Genomic DNA, 20,766 nt, shown 5'->3' on the forward strand with positions numbered 1-20,766 from the left:
CGCTGCCCGTCCCCCCGCCCGCAGTGTGAGCCCCGCTCCGCGCCCTGCCTGTATTTAAGTGCCAATAAACCGCCTCTTTCCTAAGCACCGCCTGCCCGCACCGCCCCTCAGCGCGTCCCGCCTGCCGCCGGGGCATGCGCGCCGCGACGGCTGGAGTAGGCCGCGGCGCCGCCCGTCGTTGCTTGGCTCGGTGTTACCGGCTCCGCAGCCCCCATTGAGGACGCCGGGCGCTGCCGCCGCGATGATGATGATGGCGCTGAGCAAGACCTTCGGGCAGAAGCCCGTCAAGTTCCAGCTGGAGGAGGACGGCGAGTTCTACATGATCGGCTCCGAGGTGCGGCCCGGGGGAGGCCGCGGGGCGCCGCGCCGCGCCGGCTGTCGGGGGACTGAGCTCGGGGTGGGCGGGCAGAGGGGAGACCCGTCGGGACGTGGCGGGGAGCAGCCTTCCAGCTCCCGCGGGGCCCCTCCCGCGGCCCGCGGGGCTCAGCCGGGCCGGGACCAGCGCTCCCGGCGAGGGCCGCTCCTGGAGTACGTGGAGACCGGTTCCGAGGCCCCGCTCCGGGGGGTGCTGCCGGGGACTTCTGTAGCGGGTTTGGTCAGAGATTCGGATTCTTTGACGTGCCGCCAGGTAGTAAAGTGACAGAGCGGCCTTGGTGCTCGGTAACACCATCAGAGCCAGGCCTGAAGACGAGCCTCGTTGAAGCAAGAAGCATGGTTTACCCCCCCCACCCCTTGATGCAAAACAGGGGAATATTGGATAAATTAAACGGGCAGCTGTATGGGTTGAGCAGGGACTAAAAGCCTCTTGTGCTCTCCCGTGAAACATAGAGTTTGGCTGTAACTGCAGTAGCTAGTCTGTGAGATTGCCATGCCAGGCACATGGAAGGGGAGAACGTGTTACTTCCTTTATCAACCGTTAATTTCTGCTGATGAGCACTGTGGAGCGAAAGATGTGATTAAAAATTACCTGCAAATAAAAGTTAAGATCAAAATAAGCCTTGTCAGATGAGGGATAAGAGTGTTACTCTGTCGCAGCCTGTCAATATGCTGCCAGTCTGAAAATGTGATTTCAGAGACTAGAAATAGTTCTGTTGTTCAGCATGTTCTGCTGTAGCCCTCAGCACAGGTGAGCATCTTGTACCAGGAAGAGCACAACTGCTTTACAGATGGTAAACTAATCTGAAAGAGGATTATTGACAGTGATCACATTTTGCATGTGCCAAGGATTTAAACCAAAATACGCGTCTCTGGGCATTTGCTGTATTTGAGCTATGTCTACACGGCACAGAGGTTTGAAGTAAAAGCTGGAATGTGAGCGAGCTGGGTGCCCGGTTTGATTTAATTCCTACTGATCGTTGTGCCTTGAAATGAAATAGAGGTAAAGAAAGGCTAGGTTGTTCAAAACTACATGAAAAGGAATGGATTCTTTTCCTTATTAAATGGATTATCAGTGCATGGAAATTTTTAATATCAGACTAGTGAAATACAGAATATAGTTTTCCGTATTGCCATGAAAATTGTGGTGCCCCACAATGCCAAACCCAGTATATCAGTATCTCGTAAAAAACCCTACAAAAATCCTCTTGGGATGACCCGTTTACCATCACAAAAAGCTAAATTTGTTTCAGCTTCTGACAAAAATCTCTTGAGTGGAACACCAGGCCACACAGGAACACCAGCCACGTCTCCACTTCTCTTCTTGTAGGTGGGAAACTACTTGCGTATGTTTCGGGGTTCCCTGTACAAGAGATACCCCTCACTCTGGAGGCGACTAGCCACAGTGGAAGAAAGGAAGAAGATAGTGGCCTCTTCACATGGTGAGAAGATGAGTAAACATTCCCAGTATTGTTATATGAAACCTGAAATTTTGCCTTGAAAAGCTCTTTGGTGACTCAGAAGCTTGTGCACCCTGAGGGCTGCGTGAGTGGCCTCAGGCTGCTCCAGTGATGGAGCCCTCTGCAGTGGTGGCACTGGTAGCTCTTGTGTTGGCCTGGCACCAACCATCAACTGATCAAAAACGTTCTAAAATGGCTTTCCTGGGGCTGGCTGCATCCATCATAAAGCAAAAGCCACATCTCAAAATCAATACCATGTTTCAGAAGAGGTGGGTTTTTTTTTGACAAAGAGGGCACATTTGTGTCTTTTGTCAAGCAGGCAGGAATGTTGCGAGGATGGCACATTGGAAATGTGTGTGTTTGCTTAACTTTGCTTCTTGCAGGGACTGAATATTCATGCCTGCCAGAATTTGCTGTGGTGTATTGCTGCTGATGTGACTGCCACAGTGAGAATATGCCTCGGTATTATTTTTGGTGCAAGACTAATAACCAGCAGTTAAATTTCCCAGCAGTGTGATTTGTTGTATGCTCTTTAGACTAGAGCATAATAAAAATATGGGTTAATTTTGGACTTATGTCTCCTTCCTCCAAGTAAAGTATCCTGCTGACCTGTTGCTTTCTTTTCTTGTTTTATTCCCCAACAGAAAACCAGCGGTCTCACAGTCCCAGACGATGTAAGTCTTATCTGCATGTTAATCTTTGCTGCGCTAGAAGAATCTCCACTGCGACCTTTTGTGCTATTAGAATATATATGATTGTCTAATCCTGTTCCTCTTGATCTCTTTCTGTGGCTGCCCTAATTGTGCATCTGATCATGTGCTGAAGTTTTTCTCAGAACCTTGGCAGGACTCTCAAATGCAGATGGTCTCTGTAATTCAGCCAGAGCTGTCCTGAGGTTTCTGCCCCTTTCCCAAGTCTTACCAGCTTCTGTACTGATTGTTGCCTCTCCATTTCTAACCTTTAAATCCACTGAGGATGTATTGTTTTCTGGGCTTTTTCTCCCAGAAGGCTATGGAAGAGATTTTTATATCATTGTGGCAGGTGTAGGTGTGCAGAGCTAAACTTTGCCATTGCAAAGGGCAACTCTGGGTAGGAAAGAATTGTTTTTCTTCCTCTCCTTAAGTGAAATCACATTAGATTCAAAATTTAGATAATAATTAGTTGTATTAGTATTAGTATTAGTATTATTAATTTAATTAATTAATAATATATGTATTAGTAATAATTAATTTTTCTCCTGAAATTTTGGCTCTGTGGCATTGCTTTCCATCTTAAGTAAATTCCATAGCAGAAATGACCAGGGCCTATGCATAAATTGCACCCTGGATAAAGGAGGTTTATCCAGTGGTAGTATGTGAGAGAAGCTCCTGTAATTCTAGCCCTCCTTGTGTGTTGACTCTTTAGTCCCAGTGGAAGATGTTTTTAACAGAGCATGAACAGGAAAGATGTACAAGGTAAAGAGATACTGATCCTTTTCGCAAATCTTGGCTCTAACATTATGCACCCGTTCCAAGGTATTGTACTGCTTTTGTCTTTTGAGTTGGCTTTGTGGTAGGGATTGCTATACATTAACTAAGACATTCCACTCCTGCTCCCAAGAAAGTCAGGTTTATTCCTGTTTAGATGGAAGTCAAAACCCAATTATGTTTCTTTAGTGCCAGGCTAGGCACTGTAGCTAGGCTTCTGGTCACTCCAGTGTTAGTAACCTACTCCAGTGCAAGTAACCTACCCCAGCAGTGGAGCATCTTGGTGTGTAAGGAAATGTGGAGGCTTTGGCAACTTGGAAATGACAGTGGAAAGTTCTGTCATCTCCATTTATCCCATGTGTACAAAATGCCATGGCAAAACCTTTTTTGAAAGTTAAATTTCTACAAGAAGATAAATGAAGCCATAGAACTTTGGGGGCACACACTTGTACCACTTGGTAACTGATGTTAGTCCCTTCTGCAGCAACAGGGGAGCTTTTCACCATGCAGCCTATTAATGCTACATTGCTGTATAACACTTTTCCATGTTATTTATGTGCATCTTTCCTGATAATAGATCATGGCTATACAACATTAGCCACTAGTGTGACGCTGTTAAAGGCCTCTGAAGTGGAAGAGATCTTGGATGGAAATGATGAGAAGTATAAGGCAGTGTCTATCAGCACAGAACCTCCTACCTACCTCAGGTAACCAGCATCAGTGAGGGCCAAGATCAGAAGGGAGCTGCTTGGAAGATGTCAGCTTGGGCAGGGAGCATGAGAAGTTGCATAAACCCAGGTCCTTGTGCTGGGGGTGCTTGCCACTCTGTGCTAACAGTTGTTTGCAGTGTTGGGCAAATGAAGATCTCCAGAAGGGTTGGGTTACTGCCCACATACAACAGGAAGAAAAACATAAATGTTTGATGATACAGCTCTTTTTGAAATCACTGCATTCCAGCTGTACCAGATGTTTTCCAGAACACACTCTCTGCACGTACTGCCTTCTGGAGACCTTGCATTTCTCAGCAGTCCTTTTATAAAATACAGACATAAAATCCAAATATGAACTTAGTATTTATAGTGGTGCACCTGGAGTTATAGCTGGAGAATGGGCTTCCCAGGGGCTGGTGTGGAACATGACTTAGTGGAACTGTTGTTTAGAGTTCCAGAATAAAATAGCAAGAACACATAATAGGACTTTGAAAGTTTAAAACGGTGCCATTCCTTTAGTAGCAGTGTTGTTCAAGGGCTGCAGTTTAACATACAATCCCCTTCTTCAGAGAACAGAAGGCCAAGAGGAACAACCAGTGGGTGCCAACGCTGCCCAACAGCTCTCACCACCTGGATGCCGTGCCGTGCTCAACAACCATTAACAGAAACCGCATGGGCAGGGATAAGAAGAGGACATTCCCTCTGTGGTGAGACAGCTTCCTGCTTCTGAAAAGTGGAAACAGTTACCCAAATAACACACTGCCAGGGTAATGCTGATGGGTTAGAGATGAATCATGGAGTTGTAGGTCTTTTGTCAGTTAATACAAGTTGCTAATTTGGAGGTTCATAGTTAAACTGTGTCTTGAGGCTCTTCCTCACAGCTGCCAGCCATGGCTCAGAGAGCAGGCTTTCTTTTTAGTCAGGAAAATTGTTCATTCTTTTCCTGATGAGTTCCTTCTACTTTTTGCTGATGGGCTGAGCAGTTGTCATTTGAGGAGCCTGCAAACCCACTCTGTAAAGGACAGGGTGCCTCTTGGTGGCATATTCCAGTAACTTTGATCTAGTTCATTCAGTGGGAAATGCTGCTGTGGCTCATGACTAACTTATTTTCCATTACAAAAGTTGAGAAAACCAACATAAATGTAACCCTGGAAAGCTTCCTTGATTTATTTGCAGGAATGTATTATGATAGGTGTAACAAAAAGTGATAAACTGGTATTGGTTGTCATAGCCCTCTAAGCTTTTGTTGAGGAGTCTGTCTAAAGACTGACTGGGGAGTTGGGAGTGTGAGGATTGCTTCCCACAACCATTGCCCATTGCCTGCCCTCTGTGGATGCCAGATGTCATGTGCTAGTTGAATATACTGTGTTGTTGCTTTTCATATTAGCTTTGATGACCATGACCCAGCAGTGATCCATGAGAATGCGTCCCAGCCGGAGGTTCTGGTTCCAATCAGGCTTGATATGGAAATTGATGGGCAGAAACTCAGAGATGCATTTACGTGGAACATGAATGGTATGTAGGAAGGAGAGTTTCTTGAGGTTGGAGAGATATAGTTGTATCTATCACCAAATATGAAGAGACCATAAGCATGAGCATGCATGTCCGTGCCCCATATACACAGAGCTTTAAAGCTGTCCTACTTTAAACTGTGTTCAGCTCTCGTGTCTCTTCGTGAATGCTCTGCCAGTTCCATGGGTTGTAGTCATTCTGGACACACGTAATCAGAAGAGTTTAACTGGCTTATTTTCCTGACCCAGTTCATCAGCTCAGCAGACTGAGACTATTCTGTTGGCTGAGGTACTCTGAATACAAAGCATTTAATGTGTAGGCTTCTTTATGTATGTGAATTACTAGACCATAGCTACATTGTCTCCACAGAGCAGCTGTAGGAGGCTGTAAGCACCTGTGTTGGAGTGCATGTCCTTACGAACTTAATACAAAATGCCCATTTAAAAGCAGAAGGTGATACATTTGGGATTTTGTTTGTCATGCTGTGGGATTAATTTTGTGTATTTGTAAGTGGCAGACATTAATTTCTGTGAAAGTTAACAGTGTCTGTTCATTCTGTTCTCTATCAGAAAAACTAATGACCCCAGAAATGTTCTCTGAGATTCTCTGTGATGACCTGGATTTGAATCCTCTGACCTTTGTCCCTGCTATTGCCTCTGCCATCCGACAACAGATAGAGTCCTACCCAACTGACAGTATCCTTGAGGATCAGTCAGACCAACGAGTTATTATTAAGGTAATACAGTAGAACAAGAGCTGAACCATTTGGATTTCTCTGATTATGTTATGGGGGAGTAAGCACAAAAAGCTTCCCTGAGTGCAAAGTTGCTCTTAATTCCAGTCCTGTGCCCAGACTGAATTTGTCCTTCGTATTGAGAACGGAACCAATGTGGCAGATTATTAAGCATTCATGTGCCAGCCCCTGAGATGATAAAGTTGTTCTGTTAATACTTTGATGTCATCTTTTGGAAGAATAAACCTTAGTGAGTGAAGCTGAGTTTTCCTCATGCTACTGGAATTAAGAATTCAGTTAAGGAGCTCTGCAGATGCAGTGAACTAAGAGTTACTGCTCTGCTTCTCCAGCCTCTGCCTCCTCAGCTAAATTACCTTTGACTAACTTGTGAGAATGGAAACAAATGATCTGTTTCTTTCCTTGTCTCTAGCTAAACATCCACGTGGGGAACATCTCCCTTGTAGACCAGTTTGAGTGGGACATGTCAGAGAAGGAGAATTCACCAGAGAAATTTGCCTTGAAGCTGTGCTCAGAGCTTGGCCTGGGTGGGGAGTTTGTCACTACTATTGCCTACAGCATCCGGGGACAGCTGAGTTGGCATCAGAAGACATATGCCTTCAGGTACAGAACTGTTCTCTTCCTGCTATGGCTGTGGGGGAGGGGGGTGTTTGCATTTCATGGGTGTTGGCATCAGTGAATCCTTGAACAGCTGCCCTGAGGAAGAAGGTTTCATTGGAAATTGGTCCTTACGGCTTGCACCCATTCTGTCCTCCTTACCATTTTTTGTGCTTATGCTCAAGTATCTTTCCCTGTTGTGTCTAATAATTTCAGGACCAAATATTGTAGCGTCAGCTTTCAGTGCAGAATGAAAGGCTGCTGTAATTAACAGTGACCTTGTGTCTCCCTCTTCTAACGTTTGCTAATGATGAGCTCCAGATGCTTTTCTGTTTTGTTGGCTTTGCCTGATTTGGGCCATCCACTGTCTCAAGCTTTGGTGTTTTGAACTAAGACTGATTGAAACTATATCTGTCTCCCCTGGCTGAGTTAAAGTTGGCTTGATCACAGGCTGTTCTCACAGCTGGAACACAGCAGTGTCAGGTTTGATTAGTCAGCTTTGTAACTTGTCTCCTAATGATAATCATTTCCAGTTGTGCCGTGTTCTGTGGTGAGTTACTGTACTGATGTTGTTACCCTCAGCATGTTGCTGAGTCTGCAGCTCTGAGTATACCTTAATGTGTGCTGTAAGGTTTTGTTTTTTGACCTCAAGTGATGGTGATAGTCGAGGGAGTTTGAGAGTTCAGCAAATGATGTATTTGATGAGGTGAGGGAATGGTACTGCAGACACCAGTTTTGTAGAGGTCAGGTCAGGGAAGCAGGATGGGAAGCAGCAAAGGGAAACATGCCCAGCCCTGTCCTGCTTCAGGGATGGGGCAGGGAGTAGTTGGTGTGGGGAGAAGCTGGCTGCTGCTGTGGGCTCTGCTACTTCCTCCTCCATCTGAAGGTTTCCTGTCAGGTCAACCTTCTGTGGAAAACAGTGATCTGCTCTGGACCAGTTGCTCTTCCACTTGTCTCACTCCACTTCCTCTGGAGGTTTATTTTTATCCTGAAAATCTTCCACAGCAGCTACTTGGCTCTGAAATGATTCCCAGAGTGGTTCATACTAAAAAATGGAAAGCGACTCTTTAGCACATGGGAATTAAGTCCATCCCACTGATGCCCCTTCACCTCATGGAGGTGAGGAGGTCACCTCTACCTTTCCATCTACAACAGCTGACTGACATCTGCAGATCCAGCATGGGACCACATCTGTCTGTAACAACAGAACAGTGGGTATGCATTCCTGAGAAGGAATGGGCACTTGAAGTGTGGTAGATGGGAATCTGATACCTTTAGTACTCTTCTTCCCTGCTGATGACTATTAGAACAAAGACATGAGCTAGGGCTTGAAGTAGAGAGGTGGCCCTGTTCATACCATGCTGGCCAGGAAGCCCCCTTTTCTACTCAAAATTTATTTACCTTCCCAGTTAATTTACTTGGACAACTTTTTAGCATGCTGCCTCCCAACACACAGGGCATTTGTTCCTTGCTCTTGTCACTTGGTGTATCAGAGGGCCATTTAGTGAACACTAAATGTTCTCTCTTTCCTGTGCTTCTCCATGTATTGCAGATACCTGGGTTGAGAAATGAATCTGTGTACATATTAACTGTTGCAAGGGTGGGATGGTCATTTCTCCCTTTGCTTCCTGTTAGTCTCTCTAACCTGCAGCACGTAAAGTTTTAGTCAGTGCTGCCCAGGCTCTCTCAAGTATATAATACTAGTGCCAACTTCACACTATTCTCTCTAAAAACACGTATCTGCCCATGGTTACTGAAGAGGACTTTGTTTTAGGGGTAGTTCAGACAGGTGAAGTCAGGCCTTCTTCAGACTGTGGCAGTATTGCAAGGGGGAGAATGAAGAACTAGAAAGGCAACCCCAACAGAACAAAGCCTGTAGACATGAGCTATTCAGAGAGGAAGAGCCATCTAATTTAAACCTTGTTTTGTGTCATACTACAAACATGTCCTTCTTCCCTTTGTTCTTCCAGCAAAAGAGTACTTTTGAAACCTTACAGTGATTAATGATATTTGGGTTCTGTGGTTGGTTAGTTCCTGAATTCCCAAACCGCAGGAGTGGTGGTTGCTCCAAAGTCATTCCACTGATGTAAAGAGAGGGTCTGCTTTAGATGTATCAAAATAACCTTAATATCTCAAGGGACTGGGGGTTTGAGAAGTCATGTGCCTCTTAATCATCTGAGGGAGAGGTGAAACTTGTCGTCTAGCTGATGAAAGCCAGGGCAGTTCTTTCAGCTGCCTGCTCTGTGCAAAACAAGGAGAGCCTGCAAGCCCAGTGTAAGGGGCAGGAATGGAAGTAGACAGGTAACTGGTGGTTGTGGGATTTTCAGGGGGGATGGCATGCTATGATGATTCCTGCTTCTGTCCTGAGTGTTTCTAGTGGCAACACATAGCAGCTCATAGCCAGAGTTTTGCCTGAAAGACCCGAGTGGTGGCACAGTTCTCTCATACACCAACTTACATATACAGAGAGGCACCTTTTCCAAAAGAAGACATACCTGTGGACACTACTGCCAGGGACCTGGACCCTTGCAGAGGGAGTGTCTTGCTCTACTGGGAATCCTGCAGCACTTCAGTCTTTCTGCCAGCACCATCATCCTCTTAATCAGAAAATAACAGGGGAGGAAGAGCTGCCTTTCTTTGGAGGTTGGGAGATGGGGGAGGATTTATTCAGTTTATCTCTGATTCTTTGCTAAGGAAATGTGGTATCTGAGCTGGCTTGCAGTTAAGTGATATGTTTGAGGCCAGCTTTCCTACCCCCACTTAATTCTAGTGGGTGTTCAGTGTTAAGCACAGTAAATGAGGTTGAGACCATGCCATCAAGTCAGAAAAGCCAGTTAGGGTCTAGCATTTAGCCTGGAATGTGTAGCAGTCTGGAGCTAAGATGAAATTCCTGGGTTTGAGTATTGCTTAGTGGACATAAGCAGTACTGGAAGTGGATTTGACTTGAGCTTCCTCCCAGGATCAGATACCAAAGGCTCTGGATTAATTTTTCATTGTACCATTGCTTTGAGGAGTTGTTATTCCAGATGAATAACTTTGATGCAGAGGCTGATGTTCCCATGACGATTAGCATTTGAGTCCCTTCCTGGGGGAAGGAAAGGGCTGCTCATGAGTACTGAAACCCTGTGCAGGGAGGCAGGTCCCTGGGGAGGGGGCTGGATGTGTGCACACACCTGGGGAGTGCTCCTCTCACACACACACTTTGTGCTGCTCAGGCTAAGCTGCTTTCTAGAATTCAAAGCAAACATTTACATTCTGAGGCTCCTCTATGCTGGGCTTCCGGCCCCACTGTCAATGGTTGGGAAGCTACTCCTGGTCAGTTCCTGTTGACTTTTACTGAAAAGCCACTGGTGAGGCAGTAAATACTTCTGTGCATGTGATAATGCAGCTGGTCAGGGCAGAGATCTGTCTGAGGACAGATCTTGTGATCTGGGACAAAGCCTGGTGTTTCATTCCATGTGCAGGGAGTAGCCACAGCATCTGGTTGCAACAGCAGGTCCTGAAAGACTACCCGCTCCATGGCAACTGGGAGAACAGTGTGTGTTCCACTATCAGGCTCCCAGAAAGCCAGACTTGTGTCAGGGAAGAGCTGTCAGAGGTGTGCTAGGCAGACTGCAGGTAGGAAGACAGAGTTGCAGAGCAGCAAAGCTAGACAGAGAGGGAGCCCTGCTACCAGCCTCTGCTCAGCTGCTGCTCTGGGTGCAGTGCCTCCAGCACTAATAAACTGGTATGAACTTTGCCTGTGAGGTTTGAACACTGTCAGCTACTTACAGCATGGCCTTTGTGGGAGAGAATTGCATCAGCCATGGCTGTTTGACAGACTCCTCTATGGTGGTGAAAGGAGATGGTTATAATTGGTCTTGCAGAAGCTTTGGGCTCCACAAGATCGCAACCATCAGTCCCAGGTGTGCTTCCAGCAAGGGGACTGTCCTAAGAGGGGCTAAGAATGAAACACTGTAAATGATGCTCTGTTGTCCTTGTGTCTTGCCTCTGGGCTCATAACCCAGAGGAGTGCTCCGAGACCACTGATGAATGTTGCTTTGTTGCCTTCTTTACTGCCATGTAGTGAGAACCCTTTGCCGACTGTGGAAATTGCTATTCGCAACACGGGGGATGCTGACCAGTGGTGCCCTCTCCTGGAAACCCTCACAGATGCCGAGATGGAGAAGAAGATCAGAGACCAGGACAGAAATACAAGGTGCTGCCACTCGTTCAGACAGTTCTGCCTTTCTCTGAGACAGAAATTAACCTTTGATGTTTGTCTTTCTCTACCGAGAGCCAGCTGGCAGGATTTCAAACTTGCACACCACAGAAACTCTTACCCCTTTAGCTTCAGGATATTAAAACTCTTATCACCTTGCTCCACAAATATTTAAATCTCTACTTTAACCATCTCCTGCTTGAAGCTAAATTTCCTTTTGTCTTTTTTTTGTCCTTTCCCTGGGCTCTCTGCTCATGCAGGGGGATTTGTTTCTATAGGAAGGCATTCATAAAGAATATTGGATTCTCATGCACTGTTATGCTACCTAGAATCCTTCCACAAGGCTTCCTTTTATGTAGGGCAAAGTGCTGTTTGATGTAGGAATGGCCATGCTTCCAGCTCCAGCACTGTTATGATTCTAGGAGCGGCTCTGCCCACCAGAGACCTAAGCAATGTTTGACAGGCAGTCGAGAGCACTTGCTCCTACTTGGTGATATTGCTCTTGACAGATATAAGTAAGTGAATTGCTAGAATCTCTAGATACAGTGTGGGAGCAGTAAATATGCTGGCCCAGAAGTCTACCAGGAATTTGGTTTTTGTGTTGTTTTTTTTTTACTGCTGATTAAGAGTTTCATTATTATTTTGCTACTTAACTATGGTTGCTGAATAGTTCTCAGTAGCAGTCAGTTCAAGCAAAGTGCCCTAAAAGCTGTTACTGAACATAGTGTCATAGCCTTGTTAACAGGTGCAGCCTCAGGCGGCCAAGAAGCCTGTGTAGGGAATAAACCTGTCCACAGAGCACACAAAGTTGTGGCAGCCTCCCCAAAAGTGTTGGTGTTTGTAGGACTTCCCATGCCTGTAAAACAGCACTCATTGTATCTCTTTCTCTCTCTCGTAGGCGCATGAGACGTTTGGCCAACACTGCCCCAGCCTGGTAATCTTCCTATTGTGACACTGGTGCTCTTCCTACAGACATCATCCCTACTCCTCTCCCCAAATGGATCTAGGATTGGCAGGGGTCTTTGTCCCTGAAGGGGACACACATTCCACTTGCCAAGAGTTCCCAGTACTGCTGACTTCTTCCCCCACCCTTTCCACCTAAATGCCACGTACCAAGAACGCTGTGTTAGCACATGATCTAGCTGAGACCTGTGGCAGCTCTTGGAGCCCTTACATACCTGTGTGTGGACAGTGTAAAGATTCTTTTGTATAGGTGCAACATGCACTATTAGGACAACTTTTTAAATAAAAGGAATGCAAACTACTTTGAGTTCAGTAAGTTTGAATGATTGGTGAATCTTACCACAGTTTTGTGCTGTTCTGGTAACTGAGCAGGCTTGGGACCTAATATTAATGCTTTTGGGTATAACACTGAACACTTGAATGTGTTCAGTTTTCCCAGAAGTTGGTGGAAATTGAGTACTTACTTCAACAGATAAAACAGGAGAAAGTGAGAATGGGACTTAAAACCAGAAGCAGCAAACAACTCTGAAGGACTGGTGTGTTGCTACACTTTGCAGTCTGTGAGGAAGTCAGTGAGGTGCTCAGCTGGCTTACTTGACCAGGGTAGAACAGGTTAACTGCAGTCATTTAACATTGCTTTCTGGCAGATGTCAGCTTGCAGTGTGGTGAACCCTTTTTTCTGTGGAGGCCACATATGGAAGACAACAGTTTCTGAACTGGTACAAAAGTTGAGGCATGCAATTAATGAGCCTGCAGCATCAGCAGGTGGCTTTGCTGTGGTCATTGTCACCACATACAGCTGCCAGTTACAGAGCACCCAAAGCAAAAGTGGGTGTCTTTAAATACCCTTAGCACTGCAGTGTGAGGCTTTTGCAATCCTAGAAACAACCTGCCTTTCCTTGGGGAGTTTCAAAACAGAAACCCATTGAAGTGAGATTAGAAAAGTCAAGCTTACTTAAAAACCTAATTAGAATGTACCTCGCTGTTGAGGTACACCAGCTCTTTGATAAGAGTTCCTGCCCTTCACTGCCAGTACTGATGAGTGTTGCAAGCAGGGGCAGATTTTGCTGACAGCCCAAGCATTACTACATTCAGGCCTTTATGATAAAGCCAATAGGCTTTACAGTCCTTGCTGATCCACCCACACTGCTAACACACAGTCAAAAAACACTCTCCAGTCTTAACTTATCATATTTAGACTTGAGGAATAGCAGAGCCAGTTCTGATTCCTGGGTGGGAGGGAACTGTTTCCAGATGTTAGACATGAAAACCAAAAAATTGGCAATAATATTGCAGTGTTATTCTGGGTTCCTGTGCCAGAGTGGTACTCTATTATTCCTTATTAGAAAGGTTGAAAAGTTATTTCAGCAAGTTAAACAAAACTTGGGGCCTGTGCTGCATATGTCAGCCTCCCATGTAGAACACATTTTGCCTTACGGATTAACACTTCCTAAGAACGCTTCAGCCTCTCTTTGTTATGATCAAGTACTTCTACAAGCAGCCTCTTCAGGAAATTTGACCAAAACAAGCATGAGGCTGCTATAGCCTTTAACTAGCACAAGCAGTACAATTTCTGAATTGCTGGGAACCTTACGGTTACCCATCCTGAAGCTCGCAACTGGGTACAGACACACAGGGACTGCAGCTTCTGTAGTGGACTTACAAGTACCTTGCTCTCCTGAAGCCCATAGAAGCTGCACGAATTGTCCCTCCAGGCAGCCAGGGGCAAGGAAGGACAGTCCAGAGGGGCAAGTCCCAGGAAGATGAATATTTAAATCAGCTTTTTCTATGTATTGGGACTACTCGGGAACAGCTGCGAGTGGCTTTCCTGCTCTACAAATAAATCCTGAGATTAATGTAGCACCCTAGCTAAAAGTGTAGCCTGGCTTTTGCATTCAAAAAAACCCATCCCAGAAGACATTTAAAACAGAATGTCTGCAGACTTTAAAGGCAAACTTTTACCAGGATTGAAACACCAGCTGTGTTACTAGGCCATGAGCAAAGCACACAGCAAGTACCTGTCAAGTCTGAGGCTGCTTAGCCCTCACTACCACTATGTGTTCTAGAACAAGATTGCTATTCTGTACAGGTCTTTCATCCTGCAGAGATAAACATGAGTGTGGCAAATCAATTGGTCAAATGAAGTCTGATTTTTTCATTTAAAAAGGGGTTTCATGGGAAGCTCACAGAGGGGAGGGGGGGCTTTGGTTCCATCTTGCAGAAGACTCCTGTCACGTTCTATTTAATTGGATAATGGCTGCTCACAGTTGGGTAGCTTTAGTGGTGGTTTCAAGTGTGTTTAGCTGAGCAGACAGCAACACTACCAAAGAAACTATCCTAAGAAACAACCTTTACAAATCCACTCCAAAGGTTTTAAGGTCTGGTACAAGCAGAGAAGTGCACTGCATTAGCATGAATGATCAAATCCATTTCATACAGCTGTTCATGGTAGGGACTAACTTTTGCTTTCTCTTAAATTTCAGATGTTTAAGTTTCAGAACTAAAAAACTCAACAAGAGTGGAATTAAACTGCATGTGCAGACAGCCTTTATTACCAGTTTCAAGTGCTACTTCCAGTCACTGCATGGATCAAGCATCCAGCTCTGTCCCCTGTCCTTTCCCAGGCATCCCTTTCTCTAACAGACAACCCCCTGCACACACCCCCCTCATGCTCTCCAGTCCTGATGACAAAGGAGGGTAAGGACATCTTCCAGCTAGCCCGAACTTTGCTTCCACCAAAAAAAGAAAAGCCCAAACAAGCAACTTGGCAGCTGTGATCCAAGTCCTGATGAGAACTGGTGAACTGATGCCTCTGCCCCTGGCAGAAATGGACACACTACTGAAAAATAAAGACTTTAATGTAAAGACTCTTTGGAAACAAAAACCAAGAAGGAGTGGGGGACTGAGAGGCAAGGAAGAGGCTGAGCGACATTCTACCATGATAGAGTTGGGAGTACTACCTCATTGAAAGCCCACAACCAGGAGAGCCAGGAGCATTCTACAGAGGGCAAGAGTGACCTGACATGCATCAAATCAAACAGCAAGAGAAGGAGCAACTGGTTTAACACCCCATTCGATACTTACTCCCCAGTAACTGAGGAGCCATCACAGCTTCCAGTCCCTGTCCCTAGAACACCTCCATGAGCATTCATCAGTTCTTATGTGCAAAGCTCTTTGGAACCACTTCGTACAAGGGGAAAATGGGTTACCCATACAAACAGTGAAACATGACACATCAGAACGTCAACTGATGTTATTCCAGTAGGATCTCTGGGCCACAGTATCGGTCCATCCAGAAAAGAGGAATCTGGCAACATAGAAGAGTCCCACATGTTACTGTGGATGCTGGTTCTGGTCCTGGTCTCCAGGTTGGTCTTCAGGGAGAGGGTTATAGTTGGGATCCTCCTCCGGTGTGTCAAATACCATCTTCCTGGTAAGAGACATGCCATCCCACCAGGCAGGTTAGGAGAGTGAGCTGAGGACACAGCACCCAGCCCTCCAAGGAACATCCCAGCCTTTCCCAGAGCTTGGCTGTATGCCTCAGCCACCTGCCCTCTGCACCAGCACTACCTGTTCTTTAGCACAGATCAGTATCTAACAATGACAGTACCTGCTTCCTTGATCTCTAGGTCAGTTTTGGTGCTCAGCATGAAGCTGAAAGTATTCTGCTTTCTTAAAGTACAGAAACATATCAAAAAACAATCCTACCTGCATCTAGCATTTCCACAAGCAGCAAGAGCGCTCCAGTTCAACTAGCAAAGTTTAAGGTACCAGCAACTGCTTTATAGACCTCGTGTACATACGCAGATAACGTGCAACGTGCCAGTGCTTTCTGCAGCAGAGGCACAAACTGTTGAGATGAGGTGCTAACAGCATGCAATTGCATCCTACGCTCACCCCACACTGTCACAGTCTGCTGAAGGTTGAGAAACAACAGAAAGCCCAGAATCAGTTTTACTTACAGGAAGCCAGGGGTTAACAGCAACTTCTTTCCTCCAGGCTGGTTGGGAAAAACATCTTCCAAGAAATAATAGATGTGACCCACAGCAATCCCTGGGAAGAGATGTGACCAAGGTCAGCCCCAGCTGCAACTCCTTTGCCAGCTGAACCAGAGCCACTGGGAGCTTAAGCAGGAGGAATCTACAAGAATCCATCAGCTGTGTACCCATGTCCCAGCTCCCACCAGTGCTGCAGCTCCACAGGGCCAGGCTGTTTGCTGCGATGGGCACACAAGCCTGTCAGACTCTGCCAGCAGAGCTCACTATATCCAACTTCAGCCCCTGGGGAAGACACATCAAGAGCTGAGGCACAAGGCTGGCCACCCAGCAACCTCAGCCAGCTCACTTTAGGAAACCCACCACCTGAAATAAGATTAAAGTAAGAGACAGTGCTAGCAATCCAGGAGCATCTGAGATTGGAGCACAGCGTGGCTGCAAAATGCCCTTGTCCCCAGCACCCACCAGCTTTGACTTACCCAGTAAGTCAATGATGATGGAGTTGCCCAGGAGCAGAGAGAATCCCATCAGGACCCAGGGCAAGAAGGGGGCCTGGAAGTTAAGAAGCCCAAAGAAGTTCATGCGGATATAAGGGTTCCTGCGACTCCACACATACACCAGCATGATGGTGAAAGCCTGGCCCAGGAAAAAAAGGCTGGCAAAGAGTCCAAATAGCTAGGAACTATCGAGTCAAGGAAAGGCCTACCCACCCCGTGCACCTTCTCCAGGCAGCACAGGGTACCTTGTGACTAGGAAACCCAGAACTACAGGCAGCTAATCAGCTAATATAGGCACCTCCACAAAGTTACCATAAAAGTCACCTTCAAAGAAGGGCCTTCACATTCTTACAGCCCTTGGGACATGTGGCACATATTAGCCACTAGCTCACATCCAACACTTGCCTTCTATAGGTGAACTTCAACAGTGAGCTGCTCTTGACATTCACAACCCTCTTCTCCAGAGCACAAGTAGATGGACAAAGGCGAAATATTCCCTTGCCCTTATTGCAGTTGGACTTCAAATCCACATATGGCCAAGTGCATGGCTGCTGTGGGCTCCTGGACACTGACAAACACCCAGCAATGGCCAACACCCATGAGAGCAAATAAAGCTTCATGCAGAGCTCTATGGGGAGCACAGTCCTGAGCCATTTGATAAGACAGCAGCAAGACATTCAGAAAAGGTTTTATGTTTGGGAAGGAGGTATTTCTCCCCAGACTATTTTGTCCTACAATAAGAGAACTTGAGATGTATGACAGCCACTGGCAGGTTGCAGGGATGGAGTGCCGAGCTCACGCTGCCCGACATGCTGACAGCAGACACTTCCCTCCTTGTCCATACAGCCCTGTGCTCTTCCCCTCAGCTGCAGCTCTGAGCAGCCTCATGCCAATGGTAGCAGCGCTCCAGTGTGCTCCTCACCAGAGCTCAGACCCAGCTGCCTGGCCACAGCTGGATGGTTTCTCACACAGTGAAAAAATGGGCTTCCTGCAAGGCTGAGATTCCCCTGCACACTGCCACATGTCCTCTTCGGGATCAGGCAGCCCATTGCCTTGCCAGATGCATCAGCACTTCTGCAGACAGCAACAAAAGTACAGGCAGCTTTTCCCATATGTGCTTCTGCTCTAAGGACAGGGAGGGGGCACAGGTCAGGAGACAAGGGTGGGCAAGGCAAGGAACATGAGCTGTGCTGTACAGGCAGAACACTCTCCGCTGTATGCTCTCCCAGGCCTCAGGGCACAAGCCTGGGGCACAAGAATAAGGTTCATAAGCCAGCTGTCCTGCTCAACAGGCAGGTACCTGCTACTAACCACACAATGCAGCTGCGACTCAAAAAGCTAGCAGTCAAGACCCACACTATCCACAGATCAGAACACCAAAGAGCCTCGGCCAACTCAAAAGGATACTGTCATGAGAAACCCTCCAAAGAGGAACATGAAAACAAAGTCAGCTGTCCTTCCACGGAAGGAGCCTTCTTCTAGCATGCGGCAGTACCTGTACCTGAGAGCGGGAGAAAAAGGAGGGGTTGCAGTATAGGAAATTAACAGCTGGCCACCCTGTGTCCCCACAGCACAACTTACAGGGAATAAACCCACTGTGAGCTATTTCATCACAGGAGCTGTCAGCCCCAGAGCAGAACAGTGCAAACATCACCTCATACCACTGACCCCAGGGAAAGAAAGAGGCAACTGCTGTGCTCCAGCCAGAGCTCACTCCAGGAATGGGCACTGCTCTCCAGTATGAGCCACAGCAGTGCTGATGGCTTCTCCAGCCTTCTGGCAGGGGCTGCCCTGCAGCAAGCAGAGATGGAGCTGCAGAAGGTGGCCACAGTTGTTGGGGGCCTGGCTTCATTTCAGACCAAAAGAACCACAGCCCTAGACCAAGACAAGTTAGCCTGGGGAGGAAGGTGGATAGGGTGAAATCACATCTAAGCCAAAATGAAGCAGAGAGTTTCACCGAGACCAAAGGATACAGAAATATCATGTTGAAAAAGAAACTGAATCCCAGTGGCCCAAAAAAGAGGAAGTTGGTGATCAGCCTCCATATCTGAAAGAGAAGAGAGAGCAAAGGAGGTGGACAGACAGGTCTCTCACCATCACAGGTACAGCAGCTCTCACTCACCCCCCCGGGGACGCCCAGTCACACCCCTGTACACTCAGAAGTACCCCAGGACAACAGACAGCTCCACCACCTTCACACCAGACTCCCCTTCATTGCCCATATCAGAGTACCTTGCTCTTCCAGGTGTGGGAAAGATTTCTCAGCTTTTCAGAAAGGGACAAACAGCCACAATTCAGCACCCAGAGCCAAAGTAAATCAGTGCTCATGCTTCTCTACAATAAAACCTTCCCCACCCAACCTGACACCAGCTGGCCAAACACCTCGGTGTCACAGAAGAGACAGGTTTCAAGCAAAATAAAAAAGGAAATGCCAAGATGATGCATGGCAGGGGAAGACTGTGTTTGTGACAAGAGGGGCCACCATGTTGGCAACACAGCTCCTGCTAGGAGCTGCAGAAGGTTGGAGCAATGGGAAAGAAGCCCTTTTGGATCGTAAAGCACCCCCTGAGTACCCTACAAAGCCAGGGCCCAGCCTGTCACACCCACCCCTCGCTGAGAAGGGGCACGAGGGGCCCCCAAGCCCGGTCAAGGCCTCACCTGGAACTTCCTGAAGATGAGGTCGGGGTTGAAGTACAGCTGGAAGGGGGTGATGAACTCCAGCTGCTGTGGGAGACAGGCAGAGCACTGCCACCCGCTGCCGGGTACCCACTGCCCTCAGCCAGCCCCCTGGCCGCCCCACCACAGCACCCCCTCCGGGACCCTGACCGCCCCACCACAGCCTCCCCCCGCGAGGACCGCTCTCGGCCTCACCACAGCGGCGGTGGTGAGCACGCAGGCGGTGGTGTAGGCCCGCGTCACGGCCGGCATGCCCAGGTACTCCTGCGCGAAGCCCTGGTAGGCCATGGCGCACAGCAACAGCACATCGGGGGACAATGGGCTGCAGGCACTGTGGTGCTGAGAAATGGCTGCTCCCGGGAGAGCACAGACAGCTCAGGGTCGGAGCTGCACTGGGGCACAGTGCAGAGCTTACAGCCAAGCAGGAGGGGCAGCTGAGTCCAAGAACTGAGAGCAAATGAATAATGGATGAAATAAATGGGTAATTATCCTGCTCCTCTGGATGTGGGATTAGAGGTTTCCTATCTGCTTTTGCTGCCTGCGGGTAATGCCAGCCTGAAGCTGGATTCAAGGCCTGTGATTCCTTCCTTGTTTGAACCAAGTATGGAGATGAACACTGGGAGTATCTCTGCTGGAAGGAGGTCATTGTTCTAGAGCTGTCTCACTTAGCTCCACAGAGATGAGAATCCAAATGATCAATCCCACAAACTCTGCGTGGAGGACTATGTGCTAAACAGACATTGCATGGAACCTAACAAAAGCCATTAGTTTCTCACTTCTCTTCTTTTCCTTTGTTTGCCAGCCAAAACTGGAGAACTCTACTTGCTTCTACTTAAGGCCTTCTTTTGTAAGATTCATGGGGGGAAGGGGCAGAAGCTATGGAACACATCGGGAAGTTCACCATCTTACACTGGAATAGGCCAAACAAACCTCACTGACACCCCCAGTTCCCAGGCTGCTTCCTGCTCATGATCTCACTCCCTTTGGAGCTCAGCCAAGCTGACTTCATGCACTAAAGAACACCCAGGGGCAGCTTGAGTATTTGCTACAATCCCTGTCACATTTTATGGGTTTGGGGAGTTATTTCTTTCCACAACATCACAACAGTCAGCCGCCTAGCTGAGTTCACATGATGCACCTTTGTGAGGATGCCAACATGTTCCCTTCTATAAAATCATGGAATCTAATTAAAAGCCCCCCCCCCGAACCAAACCCAGATTCTTTGTCTCAGCTGCAAGGAGGAATGAGGGACTGCCAGAACAAAAACACCATGCAGAAATTTTTGCTGATTTCCTGCTTGTGCAGTTCTCCTGCCCAGGGCCCCAGGGCAGATGTGAGCACAGGTCTGAGCAGGGCTGATGTACAGCTGCTGCCTGCCGTCTCCTGGGTTCCCCTTCCTTTTGGAAGCAGTTGAATTCATGTCAATATGCAACATTGCTTTCAAAACCCAAGACAACAGAAATTCAGTTTCCATAAAACAGGCCTGATGCCCAGACTTCAGTCCATTTTGGGTGGCCTTTGGAAAAGGTGTCTATCTGTAGGCTCTTGGAGCTGACTGAGGGA

At 47.3% G+C, this 20,766-nt stretch overlaps 2 protein-coding genes across 4 annotated transcripts; one reads left to right on the forward strand and one right to left on the reverse strand.

Moving 5' to 3' along the window:
- Positions 1-90: 90 nt before the first annotated feature.
- Positions 91-12,334, forward strand: SMARCB1 (SWI/SNF related, matrix associated, actin dependent regulator of chromatin, subfamily b, member 1). The gene is made up of 10 exons (XM_057411320.1): positions 91-334; positions 1,706-1,817; positions 2,480-2,509; positions 3,879-4,008; positions 4,581-4,718; positions 5,399-5,526; positions 6,093-6,259; positions 6,687-6,877; positions 10,938-11,069; positions 11,971-12,334. Exons 1-10 carry the CDS (start codon positions 242-244, stop codon positions 12,008-12,010), a joined length of 1,161 nt encoding a protein of 386 aa, XP_057267303.1. The 5' UTR covers positions 91-241; the 3' UTR covers positions 12,011-12,334.
- Positions 12,335-14,554: 2,220 nt separating this feature from the next.
- DERL3 (derlin 3) lies at positions 14,555-19,502 on the reverse strand. Of its 3 annotated transcripts, none has more exons than XM_057411338.1 (7): positions 19,399-19,502; positions 19,186-19,251; positions 18,501-18,574; positions 17,935-18,028; positions 16,510-16,705; positions 15,998-16,088; positions 14,555-15,465 (listed from the first exon to the last, which is right to left on the reverse strand). In XM_057411338.1, exons 1-7 carry the CDS (start codon positions 19,489-19,491, stop codon positions 15,369-15,371), a joined length of 711 nt encoding a protein of 236 aa, XP_057267321.1. In that variant the 5' UTR covers positions 19,492-19,502; the 3' UTR covers positions 14,555-15,368. The 3 variants fall into 3 exon arrangements, with proteins under 3 accessions (XP_057267321.1, XP_057267322.1, XP_057267323.1); XM_057411339.1 differs by having other exon boundaries at positions 19,186-19,248; positions 19,399-19,501; XM_057411340.1 differs by lacking the exon at positions 19,186-19,251 and having other exon boundaries at positions 19,399-19,501.
- Between the last annotated feature and the right edge of the window lie 1,264 nt (positions 19,503-20,766).

Source organism: Pezoporus wallicus, unplaced genomic scaffold, assembly GCF_028554395.1.
Source record: "Pezoporus wallicus isolate ANWC-B61680 ecotype Strahan unplaced genomic scaffold, APGP_CSIRO_Pwel_v1 contig_6401, whole genome shotgun sequence".
In the NCBI taxonomy this organism is placed as follows: Eukaryota; Metazoa; Chordata; class Aves; order Psittaciformes; family Psittacidae; genus Pezoporus; species Pezoporus wallicus.

What these genes read in the sequence shown, in the direction of transcription:
- DERL3 (XM_057411338.1), bottom strand. Translation starts at nt 19,491, where the DNA reads ATGGCCTACCAGGGCTTCGCGCAGGAGTACCTGGGCATGCCGGCCGTG. An exon ending in TCATCTTCAGGAAGTTCCAG is followed by an intron (nt 18,575 to 19,185) that starts GTGAGGCCTTGA and finishes CTTCTCTTTCAG; the next exon opens with ATATGGAGGCTGATCACCAA. An exon ending in CATCATCATTGACTTACTGG is followed by an intron (nt 16,089 to 16,509) that starts GTAAGTCAAAGC and finishes ATCTCTTCCCAG; the next exon opens with GGATTGCTGTGGGTCACATC.
- SMARCB1 (XM_057411320.1), top strand. Translation starts at nt 242, where the DNA reads ATGATGATGATGGCGCTGAGCAAGACCTTCGGGCAGAAGCCCGTCAAG. An exon ending in CAGAAGACATATGCCTTCAG is followed by an intron (nt 6,878 to 10,937) that starts GTACAGAACTGT and finishes ACTGCCATGTAG; the next exon opens with TGAGAACCCTTTGCCGACTG. An exon ending in GACCAGGACAGAAATACAAG is followed by an intron (nt 11,070 to 11,970) that starts GTGCTGCCACTC and finishes TCTCTCTCGTAG; the next exon opens with GCGCATGAGACGTTTGGCCA.